The sequence below is a fragment of the Prionailurus viverrinus genome, unplaced genomic scaffold, assembly GCF_022837055.1.
Source record: "Prionailurus viverrinus isolate Anna unplaced genomic scaffold, UM_Priviv_1.0 scaffold_48, whole genome shotgun sequence".
Lineage (NCBI taxonomy): Eukaryota > Metazoa > Chordata > Mammalia > Carnivora > Felidae > Prionailurus > Prionailurus viverrinus.
Genome location: NW_025927611.1, coordinates 1275507 through 1292500, shown reverse-complemented (window position 1 = coordinate 1292500; position 16994 = coordinate 1275507). Strand labels below are relative to the sequence as shown.

At 46.8% G+C, this 16994-nt stretch overlaps 1 protein-coding gene across 3 annotated transcripts in view; it reads right to left on the bottom strand.

Moving 5' to 3' along the window:
• The window catches only part of PRKX (protein kinase cAMP-dependent X-linked catalytic subunit), a 71794-nt gene that overhangs the window by 37168 nt on the left and 17632 nt on the right, over window positions 1-16994 (bottom strand). For all 3 annotated transcript variants that reach the window (XM_047847357.1, XM_047847356.1, XM_047847355.1), the window contains exon 2: window positions 6676-6844. In XM_047847357.1, coding sequence (XP_047703313.1) covers window positions 6676-6844 — 169 coding nt within the window. The remainder of the gene's footprint in view (window positions 1-6675; window positions 6845-16994) is intronic.

Below are 16994 nucleotides of genomic sequence, written 5' to 3'. Positions count from 1 at the left end.
TGAGCCCTTGTGGCTCGGGCGTGGATAGAACGCAGCCTGAAAAACGCTGGCCGGGGAGGGAACACGGGAGGACCAGCCGAGGGGCGGAACGGACCAGGACAAAACTGATATTTGATCAAGCACGAGCCTCGATATTGCTATGAAGATTCTTTTTTTTTTTTTTTTTTTTTGACGTGATTAACATCTAGTGTCAACTGACTTTAGAAGAAGCACATGACTCTCTCTTATATGGGTGGGCCTCGTCTAATCAGTCGATGGCCTTAGGAGCCACCACCCACCCCCCCCCCAAAAAAAAACATGAGGTTTCCAAGGAAGAAGGAATTTTTGCCTGTGGACTTGACTACCATATAAAAACCCTGCCTGAGTCGCCAGCTTGCAGTCGGACAGTTGAGAGAGTCGATCCCTTCAAATCTGCCTCTCTGTTCTGGTCGTCGGGATCGTGATGTCTCACGTACCCAGGATGCCGTCCCCACCACCAACTCCGTCCTCGTACTCAACATCCCTGAGTCTGAACACCTGCCATGGACCATGAACCTTTCCAGGCACAAAGAAAGTGAGCTCCTATGTCTGAGGGTTGGTGAGCTAGCAGGAGACAGGCAGGCAGGAGAGATGGACAGTGAGGGTCCAGGGAAGGCTCCCTTCCCCGCGTCTGCCTGCGGTGTCTCTCGGGGTTCCTGGGGAGGAGCGTGACCAAGTCTCCCTCCAGAGCCCCTACACGCTGCCCCCTAAGGGAGCTACATTACTTACTTCAGTTGGCATGGACATCTGCTCCCTACCTAGCTTTAGGAGGGCCAGACCTTAGCAGCATCACATCCCAGCAAGATGCAGGCTGGCGGGAGGTAGGTACCTTTCTGCCAACTACTTAATAATGCTGAATTCTCTGCACGATCACATGTGTATAGAGACTGCTCGGCACCCACAGGTAACATGCGATTTCCCCCTGAATTTTTAAAAAAAAACTTTTTTAAATGTTTATGCATTTTTGAGAGACAGAGCGCGAGCAGGGTAGGGACAGAGAGAGGGAGGGAGACACAGGATCCCAAGCGGGCTCTAGGCTCTGAGCTGTCAGCACAGAGCCTGACGTGGGGCTCGAATCCATGAACCAGGAGATAATGACCTGACCCAAGGTTGGATGCTTAACCAACTGAGGCATCCAGGGGCCTCCCTTTTTTTTTAATTTATTTACTTTGAGAGAAACAGAGGCAGTGCAAGTGGGGGAGGGGGGGAGACAGAGAGAGACAGAGAGAGAGAGAGAGAGAGAGAGAGAGAGAGAGAGAGAATGAGAATCCCAATGTCCATGCTGCCAATACAGACCCTGATGTGGGACTCAAACTCACGAAGCTGTGAGTTCATGACCTGAGCCGAAACCAGGAGCCAGACGGTTAACTGACTGAGCCCACAGGTACCCCTGTCCTGAATTTCTTATATGTTCACTGACTTCCATCAAGTCAATGTTCTTAAAAAGCCAGCTACTCCTTGGTTTGACTTGATTTCTCAGAATTAATGCCTTCACTGGAATTGTATCTGACATACAAGTACTTAAGCAGATTGTGGAGATCACTGGAGGTGGCACACAATAGGGACATGGGAGGCATCCAGTGGGGTCATCCCAGGCCCGGTCTGGCTGGAAGCTTCTTTGCAGAGCAAGCATCTGAGCCAGAAGGAAGGGAGGACCCTGTCCTGGGACGCAGTAGACTTGAGAACCTAGAAGCAAGCACCAGCATCGGCCAGAGAAAGGGGCAGGCAGCTGGCAGGAGACAAGTGTCCTGTGGTCCCCGACCTGCTTCAGCTGGTCAACAGGTGTCAGGGAAGAGCTTCTGGCTACGACATGCCACCGTGTCTTAATTTTGGATCCGTTGCACAGCACTTCCGAAAGAGAACTTAGAGACTCCATATGGGAAGCGAGTTGACCAACCTCAAGCTGATCGACTTCAACCGCAGGATGAGGTACATCCTGAACCAGGGGGGAGGAGGGACACCCGGGGGGGCCTCGGGGATTCAGTGCAGGAGTGGACAACTCACGTCCCCTGCAGGTGCATGACCGGGGGGCAGCCTCAGGCCAGCTTGGCCTCACTGGGCGTCCCTCACGAGGTGTCTCCCAGAGCAGACATGGCAGCTTCAGCCGGTTGGTGTCACGACGATGTCCCCGAGTCCTGTGTCACCGAGCCGGTCACCACAGGCAAGGAGAGCCCTCCTTAATCTGCTGGCACCCACTCTTTGTGCAGGGAAGTCAACCCTCCCCAGATTTCTGTCTTCCTGGACCCTGACCAAGTGGCCTTCCGGTTAACCCATCGCCTTGTGGTGACCAGGTTCATAGCAGTCAATCTCCCAAGGGCAGAGGTTCTCCACAGGGGACGCTCAGCAACGTGGAGACGTTTTTGGGTGTCACAATGAGTTCTACTGGCATGTGGAGGGTGGAGAGACCAGGGACGCCGCTTGTGACCCTAGAGCATGCAGGACACCCCACGTGGGAGAGTCAACCGGCCCCAAGTGTCAGCAGTGCAGAAGCTGAGAAGTCTTCCTTAGCATGGGACATTCTTTCTCTATCTAACTCCCTCCCTCCCCACCTATGTCCCTATGATGTATCTCTGTGTAATCTATCTATCATTCTATCGACTGATCTACCTATCAATCACCTATCAAATTCCTATCTATCATCTATCTATCCATCTATCATCTACCTACCTACACACCTATGTATCTATCGCCCATCTATCTATCACGTTTATCTGTCCATATATTTATCTATATCATCAATCTTTCTACATCAAATACCTATCTACGTACACATCATTTATCTATCATTTATCCTATATATCCATCCTGTCTTCCTTCCTTCCTCTGTTCCTTCCTTCCTTCCCCCATCCATCCATCCATTAAATCTATGTATCGCTATCTAGTATCAGTCTATAGCTCTATGGCGGTGGTCTGCAATGGAGGACTATTTCACCCCACAGGAGGTTTTCTGTCAATGTCTCGGGACATTTTTGGTTGTCACCACTGGGGACAGGGTACTAGGGGCAGTGAGAGGAAGGATGACAGGGATGCGACACCACACACACCAGCAGCCCCACCACACAGCATGATCTGGTTCCCCAATGTCAACAGTGCCGAGACGGAGGACCCATGTTCTGGGGTCAAAGAACTCTAGGACACCAGCGACTTCTATACGCCCAAAAGGATGAGAAGCAGACACGAGACGCCGGTGTTTGGGCACACCCCCAGCCTTGGTCTCAGGGAAATCTTGACTTTGCACCCCGGACAGTGAGCTACTCAGCTCTTGTAGAATTATCTCCACGGGCTGAGCTGGCCTTCGGAAGGGCTTTATCCCCAAATAGAACGTGTTCTCTAATGTGCATTTAATGAACGCCCTGGCCTCGTCTCAAACATACCGAAGGAGCAGTTCACATAGTGAACTTGGACAATGCCACGGGCAAAGCTGCCAAACCACTCGGCTGGAACGTCAGACTCCAAACAGTCGCTGTGCAGCCTGATATCTGGAGCCAGCGGTGTTCCATGCGGCCTCCAGACAAGCAAGCAAAACCCCCTCCGTGTTTCCGGACACTATGGGAAGCAGATGTTGGGTGACGCGCGACACTCATTCACAAGGGAAAGTGCCCAGCCGGAGGGCTTCAATGCGTTCTTCGCCAATGGTCTGTCCCAGGAAGATACGTCCTTCATCACGTGGCCCTCGGACACCCTGTGGCTCCCATCCAGGCACAGCGTGCCCTCTGTGCTCCTAAAGACCTACTCTTAGCAACTCACTAAGTAGGTGTTACAGCTGAACGATGTCCCCATAAAATTCACACGTTGAAGCCTTCACCCCAGGACTTCAGAATGGGACTGTATTTGGAGATGGGTCTTTAAAGAGGGGATTAAGGTAAAATGGTTAGAAGGATGGGTCCTGATCCCACAGGACGATAGGGTCCTTAGAACATGAGGACACAGACACGCACAGAGGGCTGGCCACGTGAGGACACAGGGATAACATGGCATCTACACACCAAGGAGAGAGGACTCGGGAGGAACCAGCCTAAGCCCAACCCGGATCTCAGTCTCCCAGCCTCAACCCTACCTGGACGTCAGACTCCCAGCCTCCAGGTCCGGGAGGGAATAAACGTCCCTTGATGAAGCCACCCCATCTGTGATAACGTCATGGCAGCCGAAATGCACACACTTATTCTCTAGAATTCTTGATAAGGGTCACCTGCAAATCTGGATCGCTATTACGGGTCGAGGGGATCCGCTGCTAATGATCATTTCTCTAGATCCTGAGCATTCCAGGAGAGCCCACATGACAACGGGCGTCGTCTTGTGCATCTCAGGACTGTGGGGAAAACCCCAAAACTGACTGAAACCAGTAGAGAGATTTTTAAATGAGGCTCTGCCACCTTTTCCCCAAACCTGTGAGTTTAAGCCCTCCAAGACGAATATCTAAATGTTCCTTAAATTCCACGTAGATTTAAACATGAGGAAAAACTCCCTTCTTCTCAGCCACACCCGACATTGAACTTGACATATAAAGACTACACTTGGGGGCGTCCGGCTGGCTCAGTGCATAGAGCATTTGACTCTTGATCTCGGGGTCGTGAGTTCAAGCCCCATAATGGGTGTAGAAATTACTTAAAAAGTAAAATGTTTAAAGATAAATAAATAAGAATAAAAAGACGACATTTGACTGTGTGACCTGTTCCTGGGCTGTTGAGAAATCACACTCCATAAAAAGCAAAAGAAGGCTATTTGGATAACCCAGGATCAGCCTGTATTGCACCGAAATCTAGGCTTCTAGAATGTGTGATGGAAACAAAGAAGGAGGCAGAAAGAACTCAAGACAGCTATGTCGTGCGAGCTCCCGTCTTTCCGTGTGCGTGTTCAATTTCCGCAAGTTCGAGGATTCCATCTTGGGAAGTCCCCTGACCTAGATTCTCGAATCGCAAAGCCAGTCCAGACCCCAGAGTATCCAGGCTGCTCCCTGCTGCTCCCCGCGTCCCCACATGGTCCCTGCATCCCGTGAACCGCAAGATTGGTTGGAAACTCCCTACCTTTGGAAGGAAGCCCAAGACACGGGAGAACAGTCCGGGAATAAGATAAAGGAGTGCAGGTCTCCCTAATATTTGTTTAGGGGTGTCTGGGTGGCTCCGTCGGTGAAGCATCGGGCTCTTCATTTCGGCTCAGGTTGTGATCTCGTGGTTCCTGAGATCCAGCCCTGCATCAGGCTCTGGACTGTCAGCGCAGAGCCTGTTTGGGATGCTCTCTCTTTCTCTCCCTCCCTTTCTCGCTCTCTGCCCCTCCCTTGCTTGTGTTCTCTCTCTCTCTCTCTCTCTCTCTCTCTCTCTCTCTCTCTCTCTCTCTCTCAAAAATAAATAAACTTTCTTCCCGGGAATCGCTATTTTCGTTTATGCAAGGGACAGAACTGGAAGCTTCCCTTAATCCCAGAGGAAGATCGACGTGCGTTCGTGTTTCGAACCGCTGTGGCCCCGAGGACCAAACGGGAGGCTCACCACTGACTGAATGGGCAGCACTGAGTGCCCTGAATCACTGGTGACTTTTGTGACTTGAAACCACGAGATGGTACTGAGCCCTCCGCATCGGCACAGAATCACCCGCACCTCCAGAAAAGGAAAGTAAAACCAAAAAAAAAAAAAAAAAAAAACCAACCGGTTCCATTCTCCTCCTCGTTAAACACGCAACATGGCCCTGTTCTGGGTAAGGTGCCACTTTGGGCTTGGAGGATGGGGCCCTGGCGGCCTTGTGCTTAGAGGCGTCCGTCCCTAAGTCGGGATGCACGCGAGATGCTTCGGAGCCGTGGCGAACAGTTCCTGTGTCTGTGTGCAGACAGGTGTATCAGAGAAGGGCAGGAGTTGGTCAGGTGCAGGGGTGTCCAGAGGGGAGATGCACAGGAAGGAGGCACTGCAGGGGAGGGGTGGCCCGAGGGACACGGGGGAGCCACAGCGTGGACCCCTTCTCCTGCAGGCGACGCTCTGCGATCGGTCAGCGGACGACAGGGTGTAGGAAAGAGACAGCAAGCAGAAGGGAAAGCCAGAGGTGCATCCACAAGGAGCCTTTTAGGGACACTAAGCCACTGGGGCCATATTCTGGGGACCTCAGGATTCCCTGAGGATCTGCAGGTGCCAACGAAGGTCACCAGAGAGCTCTCTCGGGACGACCTCCACAGCTGAGATGGAGACCGCCTTGGCGGGAAGGAGGCCTTGCAAGGCAAAACCTGCTGCGAGGTCCATGTCAAAACTCAGGGAAGAGACAGGGGGCCTGGATCAGGCAGGGGTGGGGGGTGGGAATAAGAAGGAGCAAGAGGAAGACGACAGAAAGGAAGACACGGACACTGGTTGGAAGGTACCCACACCCATGGGTGCCGCATGGAAAGACAGCCACGTCTGGGCATCCCACCTCTGACACCTGGGTGCAGAATGGTCTTACCCTCTGCTAGCAAAGAGCATGAGAGGAGAGAGATGTATTTGTTCAGTGCTGGGCATGCTCAACTGGACGGGTCTGTGGTGCATCTAAATGGAGATACAGAATCGTCCACTAGAAACCCAACGAGTGGCCTGCACGAATGAGGCTGAGCAGGTGACTGAGGGCCAGCTGTGACCTCACCACCCAGCACCTGGGATTTGAGACAGGGTGGGGACCGGCAGGGGGCGGTGGGGAGGGACTCACAGCTTGACCAGGAACGGGTGGCTGACTTCCTTCAGCACCGACTTCTCGTTGTGCACGTGCTGTTCCTGCTTCAGCCGGATGACGTCGGGGATGCTCATGACCTTCAGGGCGAAGAAGTGCTTGGCTGTCTTCTCCTTGACCAGCTGTACCCGCCCAAACGTCCCTGTGCCTGGAGGAGGGGGGACAGCGCACAAGGCTGCATCAGGACCTTGAGGAAATTCCAGCAGCTTCAAAGCTCACGACCCGAGGATACAGCGGGAGGGCTGAGAATCTAGGACAAGCTGCCTTCTGGGAGCTTCAAGGGAGGGCACATGTGATGTGCATACAGTCAGTCACCTGCCTCTGAAATGTTCTGTAATTCGGGGGGACAGTGTGGGGTGGGGAGGGGGGGTGGGGAAGCCGGCCATCGTTTCTGTAGATGAGTCATCCCACAGACCGCACGCACACGCACGCACACGGACGGGGACAGACAGAAAGGAAAGTTTCAATATACTAACTACTTTGGATGTAAATTTTTAAAAATAAAAAAATAAAGTTAAATTACAAAGTTAAAAAAAATAATAAAATAAAATGAAATAGGAAAAAAAAAAAGAAAGGAAAGTTTCAGTAAAGGCATTTCTTCAACGTGTTTTTTCCTCTTCAAGACTTTCTGAATAAAGACAAAGGATCGGGCACGCGACACTCATCAGCTGGATCTTTATGTTAAAATATGCAGAGGATTGGAACATGGGACAGATACCAATAGGATATGGGAATATATACGTATTCAGGTAGGATATAAAGGAATAGAGTGTGAGAGCGGGTTGAAATTTAAAAATTGCAATCCCTACTAATATGCAAGGAAATCAAACCTTTTATACCCTGGCAGGACCTTCCCAACCCAAATGCAACCTCCACCGGCCCTTCCAGACCCTTCTATTCCTAGGGGGGCATGGTGGCCACCTTGGAGCCCTCACCCAGGCTGGCAACCACTTAATGCAAATATGAGATCAAAGACCCAAGGGAATTTTATCGACAGCCGGAAAAGATGTAAAGGTGGGAGAGAAAAATGGAAATCTGTACCTGTGAGCCTCCAGGTACCTGGCGCCCACGGAGCTTATCAATGGCGGCTGTGTTTTCCATCAATGTCTGTCTAGGCAATAATGAGGAGGAAGGGGTCTTCCCGGGGAAGAAGGTCAACAGTTGGGGCTCTCTGGTTGGAATAATGCCAATTAATGTGGTAAGAGGGAGAAAGAAATTCAAGGCAAGCTGAGAAGAAAGGGGACCCCCTCCGCCAACATAACCACACAGCCACAGACTTCCTTTTTTGTCCTACAGAGTTTGGAATCGCACACGGTGACGTGAGAAAGAGAACAAAGTCCCAGTCAGGCAAGACATTTGGTTTTAGCATTTTCTACACATTAGAATTGCCGAGCTGTGAAATAAATCTCCTCGCCTCCCCGGGCGGGGGTTCGTGGGGGTCGGAGAAGGCACAGTGAGTAGTAACCTTGGCTTTTAGATGCAGTTTCCGATCATGAATATTTGACCACGGGAGAAACAGAAAGTGGTCGACAAAAGCCAAGAAAAGAAAGTGCTGTGTTAGAAGAAGGAAATGATGAGGGGCTGATCCACTTTCAAAGTAGATTTGCTCATCAGAAGAATTTGGAAGCAAACACAGAACTGTAAAGAGGCTAAGGCAGGAGCGCGTTGCTGAAATTCTGCACCATCAAGACAAAAGCACGAAGCGTGTGGGGAGGAAGGCTGTACAGAGAGTGAACTGGCGATGTTGACTCGTTTTTAGGACGACGCTGATGTTTCCACTGGGTCAGATGCAAGGTTCGCCGTTTATGTGATCCTTGAACTCGCACAAACACATTTAATCCTTTTTGGCCTCTGTTGTTCACCTCCCCAACAGGACAGGTAGCCCTCAGGGGAACATAAAAGGACAGCCACACCACTGGGTAGATGCCCATGATGGAAAGAAGGCTGCGTGCCTAGATCTTACACTCTGCTACCGTGCTTTCTGCCCATGCTTCTCCACTGCCCCCGAGAAGAACCCTACTCGTCCCTGGACTGCATTTACTAGATGATACTTTGGCTTCTCAGCACCTGAGTCGGATCTGCACCTGGACATTGTCTGTGCCTACGCACGTACGTGAAACACACCAGCTATGACCCAGATTTTTCTGTGTCTCTCCCGGCCACTTGTGTTAAGCTCCCTCTGAGCAGTGTCAGCCGTAAACACACAGAACTCAAAACGGAGGACTTCTGCGTGACAGCCAAAGCCCGTGCCACCCTGTTGGACGCGGCAGTCCCCGGACGCCATCGGATTCCAGGACCAAGTAAACAGTCTTGTTCGAGGGGGACGAAACCAGTACAGTGCAATTGTTTCCTTGACGGGCTTCAATGCACAGAACACACGACCACGTGAGTGGTGTTGGCTGTAACTCATCAAGGTGGTGGGAAGAAATGGGCAAACAGGGCTTTTCCCACCTGGTGCTGGGAAGCTCACCAACATACACCGCCAGCTCTCAGTGTCTGCCTGTAGGAAACACAAAAGTCCAGGGGCGCCTGGCTGGCTCAGTCCCTTGAGCGTCCGACTTCAGCTCAGGTCATGCATGATCTCACAGGCTGTGAGTTCGAGCCCCGCGTGGGGCTCTGTGCTGACAGCTCAGAGCCTGGAGCCTGCTTCAGATTCTCTCCCTCTCTCCCCGCTCCTGCCCCTGCTCCTGCTCTGTCTCCCTCTCTCTTTCTCTCTCTCTCTCTCAAAAATAAATACATCAATGTTAAACAAGAACAAAATTTTTAAAAAAGAAAGTAAAACTTCCAGTTCTTAGCTTTGTTGTACGTAAGGACGGCCTTATGAGTTATAGCCAACACCACTCACGTTGTCGTTGTGCTCTGTGCATTGAAGGTGGTCAACGTAACAATTGCAGGGTACTAGTTGCTAAGACAGTAAATCCCAAAAGCTCTCGTAACAAGAAAAAGAATTTTGGTTAACTGTATGAGAAGATGCACGTTAACTAGTTAGTGGTAATTATTTCGACATATACGTATTTCTCAAGTCATAATGCTATACACCTTAAACTAATACAGTCTTGTTAATAACACCTCAATAAAACTGAAAAGAACAAAAACAAAAACAAAACTCTACCCCAACAGGGTTTAAATAAAATAACACACACAGGGCACACGACACAGCATCTCAACCAATGTAATAAATGAATTTTCCATCTGTGTAAAAAAAGAGAGAGACAGAGAGAGCACTTCATCAATGCAAACACTTAAAATGGGTGAATTTTGTTGTAAATTATACCTCAAAAACACTGACCCCCACACCAAAAAATTTGGGCTGAGACAGATTTTTTTTTTAAGTAAGCTCCATGAAACACAGATGGAATTTGTTTCCACCCATTATTCTTTGGGGCCCTGGATACAGACATACGTCAACCCTCAGTTGAAGGGTAGAATATATCTCGTGGGGAAAGGATCCCACGCAGGGCATGGGAACTGGGAACAAATCTATTGCTACAGGAAGACAGAAGACTAGAAAGTCCTTTGATAAATGTGGACAAAGTGAGAGAAGCCTGCCCAGACTGAGAAGCAGGAATGAGGAGAAGGTGACAACCCAGGGTGGCATCTCAGGCCTGTGTATGGTACTAACACCTTTGGCCCTAAATAGCTCTGATTCCACAGGGAATGCAACAAGGAATATTTAAAGTACCTCCATATAGGGGCGCCTGGGTGGCGCAGTCGGTTAAGCGTCCGACTTCAGCCAGGTCACGATCTCGCGGTCCGTGAGTTTGAGCCCCGCGTCAGGCTCTGGGCTGATGGCTCGGAGCCTGGAGCCTGTTTCCGATTCTGTGTCTCCCTCTCTTTCTGCCCCTCCCCCGTTCATGCTCTGTCTCTCTCTGTCCCAAAAATAAATAAAACGTTGAAAAAAAAAATTAAAAAAATAAATAAATAAAAAAATAAAGTACCTCCATATATTTGCCAAAAAAAAAAAAAAAAAAATTGAGGAAGTCCATCCACAATAACGCAAAGAAGGTCCACACAGTTGTTAATGGGATCACAGAGAAGCCAGTTCCTGGTTTTATGGATGTCCTTTGATTATAGAAGAAATTATCCCTGGGGGTGAGGGCACATGGGGAGTCTCCTGTCCACTATTTCACAAATTCTGAAGAGTCTTACATTATGGAGAGTCGGACTATTTCCTGTAAGAAATTTCAGGAAAAATCATCTCTACCTTAAACCCAAGTTGAGTATCCTGTGTGACCATCTTCAAGAAGGCCTATACCCTAAATGCACAGGTTCAGGATTCGACCACAGATATTTTGGTAAAAGCGTCTGTGAGAAGGTCTCTTCCTTGAAAGTCATCTGTTCAGTCTGCTTCCTTAGAAGTCCAGTGATTGTCAGAGGTGACTGGGCCAGCTGTGACTCTTTCCTTCCTGGATAGTTTTCTTTCGGTTACTTTATTTCTTCTAACTTTTGCTTTACTTGTTTTTTGTTTTGTTCTGCTTTGGTTTTTGACTGTTTTTTGACAGCACTGAAAGGAGGCATTTCTTGTAGTTTCCTCTAAAAGACTCTTAACGATGTCCTTGATACTGACCCTGTAAGTTTTTAAGCCAATGCCACTGACGGGTCCATCGTACCTGGTGCCACTAAACTTGACTGACTGCTGGTGATCACAAAAATGAAGAAAACAGAGGGAAATGGAATTCCGTTCCCAACCGCAACGCATGCTCCTGGAGACAGAACTGTGTTCTCTCCAGCCTCCCTTTACACAAAGTTTCCTCACTAATGGGCACCCCATGGTGTTTTCTGCTACAAACATACAACTAACTACAAACAGGAGGTTTTCTCAGTTCTTAAGGAGCTCATAATCAAACAGACACACAAGAACCACAAAACGCTACAGGTCTGTAAGCACATTCAGACCTGGCACAAAATGTCAAATACCTAAGCCACGACCTCACCGTTTAAACGTTGTGGAAAAGAACAAGGAGAAGGTAATAATAGGTCCCAAGAGGAACTAACAAACCCACAAGCCAGCCCACACAGGTAAGAGTGAAACAGTACCACTTGCAATTGTATAAAAGTATTCACACTCAAACAAATAATTGCAGGAAGGCGTTTCCTTTGAAACAAAGACAAAGACGGACTTGGACATTGGGTTTGATGTGAATGTGTCTGTATTTGGGCCTCCCGCCTCCTCCCCAAAGGCACACCCAAAATATAAAATCCCACTTCATTCATTTATTTACTTTGGATATGACAATACGGTTTTATTCTGTGCCATGAAATAGACTCTGACTGGGTAACACGGATATGTGTTCCCTGATCCCAAGGCAAGAAGAGTCGCAAAAGGAGTTAAAGATGGATAGATGCACAGTAGACAGATCCATGGGTAGATGATAGATAGATGCATAGATGAATGGATAGGTGGGTAGGATGATAGGTAGGTAGATAGATAGATAGATAGATACATAGATACATAGATAGATAGACAGATAGAATGCATAGATGTATTGATGATGATAGATAGATGATAGATAGATAGATAGATAGACAGGATGGATGGATGGATGGATGGATAGATGGATGGATGGATGGACAGACGGACAGACAAATGGATGGATAGATTGACAGACAGACGGGATTCATACATCGATGGATGGATGGATGGATACATAGGTATGATGGATGGATGGATGGATGGATGGATGGATGGACAGATAGATATAAACAGACACAAAGATGATACACAGACGACTGATAGGTAGACACATGAGTGATCTAATAAGACAGATGAGATAGATGAGAGCTAGCACATAAATAGACACAGACATAGACCAATAATAAATAGATTACTGATACATACATTGATAGAGAATAGAGAAGATAAACAAGATAGATAAGACAGATGGATGGGCAGAAAGATACTAGCTTTGTAGATAAATAGATAGAAAGATGGACAGATAGACACTAATTAACTTTAGACATTTATTTACTTTGTAAGCTTATTTCCCAAATAGAAAATAAAACTTTGTCAAAACCCACCTGGCAATAACCCATAACGTCCAACTTGATTTCCTAACAGCCCACACAACGCCGGGACAGTCCAAACTACTCCAGACAGTTATGGCACACACTGGATTGGGAGGGAACACATTCCTTCCTCATCCGTCCACGCGGCACATTAAGGTACATGGGATGATACAGGGGGGTATGTACTGAGGAGTAGCAACCAGAAACCTCCTTGGGTGACCCCCACCCCACCATAAGCAGCTACAGGAGGGTCTGGTCTGTGCTTCACACCCAAGACTGCCTGAGGATCGGACACCCCTGTCCTCAAGGCCCTGTGTCCCCCAGATGCAGCCAGTGTGCATGACGGGGATGTGGCAGAACATGATGCACCCTTAATTCACCCGGCATGCCACGTGGCCTGAAGGAATTCAGCAGACTCCTAACGTGAGGCTGGTACACAGTGGGAAGGATCTCGGACTCAGCTGAGTCACTGGACATCCTGAGAAATCTGGGGAGGGTTCCTTCCCACCAGGGGACACCACACGAGCCAGTTAGCAGCGTCCTCCTGTACCGGGAAGTGCTGAACTCTATTTGGACCTGGTGAAATCAGCTTGGGAATGTGTAAAGCAACTGAAAAGCATACAACTGCTAAGGAGGCCACAAGCATTCAGCCTGTTGGTCATTAAAATATCTGTCCCCACTTTATAGTGTTGGTGGCTTCTATGTGTTGAAAGGATGTCTGTGAAAAGATACAGGACGCTAAGATGGGGACCAGGGGGTCACGGGAGAGGACAGACTGGGGACAAAAACAGAGATGCATTTCACAGTTTAATTTTCTTAGTTTATTTTTTTATTCTCAAAGTATAGAAACGTTTTATCTACATAATAGCAACATATTACATAATATAATAACATATACATAATAGCGTGAAACAGATCAATTACATGAAATTGATGCATTAAGTAATTATTTCAAAATACAGCTGACCCTTGAATAACCCCGGGGGCTAGGGGTACTGGACCACCCCCCATGCAGTTGAAAATGTTGAAAATCCACGTGCAACTTTTGACTCCCCCAAAACGTTAACTACTAACAGCCTAGTGCTGACTGGAAGCCTTCCCAATAACGTATACAGTTGATTCACACATGGTTTATATGTTCCATGTATGACATACTATATTGTTACAATAAAGTAAGCTAGAGAAAAGAAACCATGATTAAGAAAATTCTAAGGAAGGGGTGCCTGGGTGGCTCAGTCGGTTAAGCATCCAACTCGGCTCAGGTCATGATCTCATGGTTCGTGGGTTCAAGCCCCGCGTCGGGCTCTGTGCTGACAGCTCGGAGCCTGGAGCCTGCTTTGGATTCTGTGTCTCCCTCTCTCTCTGCCCCTCCCCTGCTCACACTCTGTCTCTCTCTCTCTCTCAGAAATATATATATTTTTTTTAATTTTTAAAAAGAAAATCCTAAGGAAAATACATTTACAGTACTGTACTCAATTTACTGTAAATATATATATACATATATATATGTATATGTATATATATATATATATATATATATATATATATCACATATAAGACGTCCCATGCAGTTCAAACCCATGTTATTCGAGAGTCAACTATAATTACTACATCATAATATGTGAACTTATCATCACAAAACCCATTTCCTTTCCTTTTTGCATTTTCCCCCTCTTGGTAACATCAGAAAAGATTATAAGCTACAATGTATGAAATAATAAATGTCTAACGCATGCAATTCTCCTTTCAAAAGGCAATCCTGAAAATTACTGCTGCAGACAAGTACAGCCAGACTTTTGTTCTATGGGGGAAAAAAGCCCTTAAAAAAATGTCTGCTAATTCTGAGATTTAACTTAAAAACACAGAACTGGACACTCTGAAAGGGTGACTTTTATGGTCTGTGAATTATCTATCTCTCAGTATGCAAAACTTACAGAAAAGGTGTGCTTTGGACAATCTCATGAAGGTTCTTTGTTTTAACTTGGAATATTTACTTCAAAGATCAGCTGAAAAAAAAAAAAACTGGACCAATTCAGCTCAGCACTGAGCGGGAGGGGGTTGTTTTGAGAGATCGCTTGTCTAGACAGCTTTTTGTGTTTTTAAACAAGTAACTCCCTCAAAACTTTGCTGAGTCAAGCCACGTTCAATTTCACATTGTTCTATTTTAAAAGATAAAAATAGAACAGACATTTTAGAACCACAATTCTCCTATTTACAAATTGTTTACTAAATTATCCTCTCCCCCATCAAAGACACAAAATAGGTAATCACGAATGAAAACAGAAACACAGGAAGTTCCTGCGCACCCCCAGCCGGAGCAAATGTCCCACAAGGGAAATGCTTTGAATTCCTGGCTCGGCTTCAGTGCTCCTATAAGCAGGAGATCTGCAGCTTTTAATGTCACTCAGCTGAGTCTGTACCAAGATGAACAGAGCTCGGTCTTCACACATTCACAATACAAGCTGGCCAGGTTAAAGGCGCAGCCCTAACCTGTATCCAGGACGGGATGGGCGTGTGTCAGAGAAACCCCTCAAATGCCCCCAAATGTACAGCCCTATAGATCATGGTTCCTCAGCCTCAGGACTATCTTGGCATTTGGGGCTGGGCGACTCTCTGGGGCGGGGCGTCCTGTGCTTCATTTGGTGCTGACCAGCGTCTCTGGTCTCCACCCACCAGATGCCAGGAGCAACCCTTATACCCAGGTGTGACAACCAGAAATGTCCCCAGACATTGTCAAGTGTGTGTGTGAGAAACAGAAAGCACCAATGGTTGAAAACAACCACCTCTGATGGATAGATGATAGACAGACACATGATACACGATTACGATGATAGAGGATAGATACATGGATGGATGGATAGATGATAGGTAGGTAGGTAGGTAGGTAGATAGATAGATAGATAGATAGATATGATGGATAGATAGATGATAGATAGATAGATAGATAGATAGATCAAAATAGGGATGGATTGGGGCGCCTGGGTGGCGCAGTCGGTTAAGCGTCCGACTTCAGCCAGGTCACGATCTCGCGGTCCGTGAGTTCGAGCCCCGCGTTGGGCTCTGGGCTGATGGCTCGGAGCCTGGAGCCTGTTTCCGATTCTGTGTCTCCCTCTCTCTCTGCCCCTCCCCCATTCATGCTCTGTCTCTCTCTGTCCCAAAAATAAATAAACGTTGAAAAAAAAAATTAAAAAAAAAAAATAGGGATGGATGGATAGATAGATAAAATGGATAGATAGGATAGGTAGATAGATACAGACAGGATGGAGGGATGATGGATAGGATGGATAGATAGATAAATAGATAGGTTGATAGATATAGGGATGGATGGATGGATAGATAGATAGATAGATAGATAGATATAGATAGGACAGATAGATAGGATGGATAGATAGATAGATAGATAGATAGATAGATAGATAGATAGATATAATGGATGGGTGAATGGATGGATAGATAGATAGATAGATAGATAGATAGATAGATATAATGGATGGGTGAATGGATGGATAGATAGATAGATAGATAGATAGATAGATAGATAGATAGATATAATGGTTGGGTGAATGGATGGATAGATAGATAGATAGATAGATAGATAGATAGATAGATAGATATAATGGATGGGTGAATGGATGGATGGATAGATAGATAGATAGATAGATAGATAGATAGATATAATAGATGGGTGAATGGATGGATGGATAGATAGATAGATAGATAGATAGATAGATAGATACATAGATACATAGATACATAGATACATAGATAGACATAATGGATGGGTGAATGGATGGATGGATAGATAGATAGATAGATAGATAGATAGATAGATAGACAGACAGACATAATGGATGGGTGAATGGATGGATGGATAGATAGATAGATAGATAGATAGATAGATAGATAGATAGATAGATATAATGGATGGGTGGATGGATAGATAGATAGATAGATAGATAGATATAATGGATGGGTGAATGGATGGATAGAGATAGATAGATAGATAGATAGATAGATAGATATAATGGATGGGTGGATGGATAGATAGATAGATACATAGATACATAGATACATAGATAGACATAATGGATGGGTGAATGGATGGATGGATGGATGGATAGATAGATAGATACATAGATAGATAGATAGATAGATAGATAGATAGATAGATAGATAGACAGATATAATGGATGGGTGGATGGATGGATAGATAGATAGATAGATAGATAGATAGATAGATAGATAGATAGATAGAGATAGGACGGATAGATAGGATGGATGGATAGATAGAT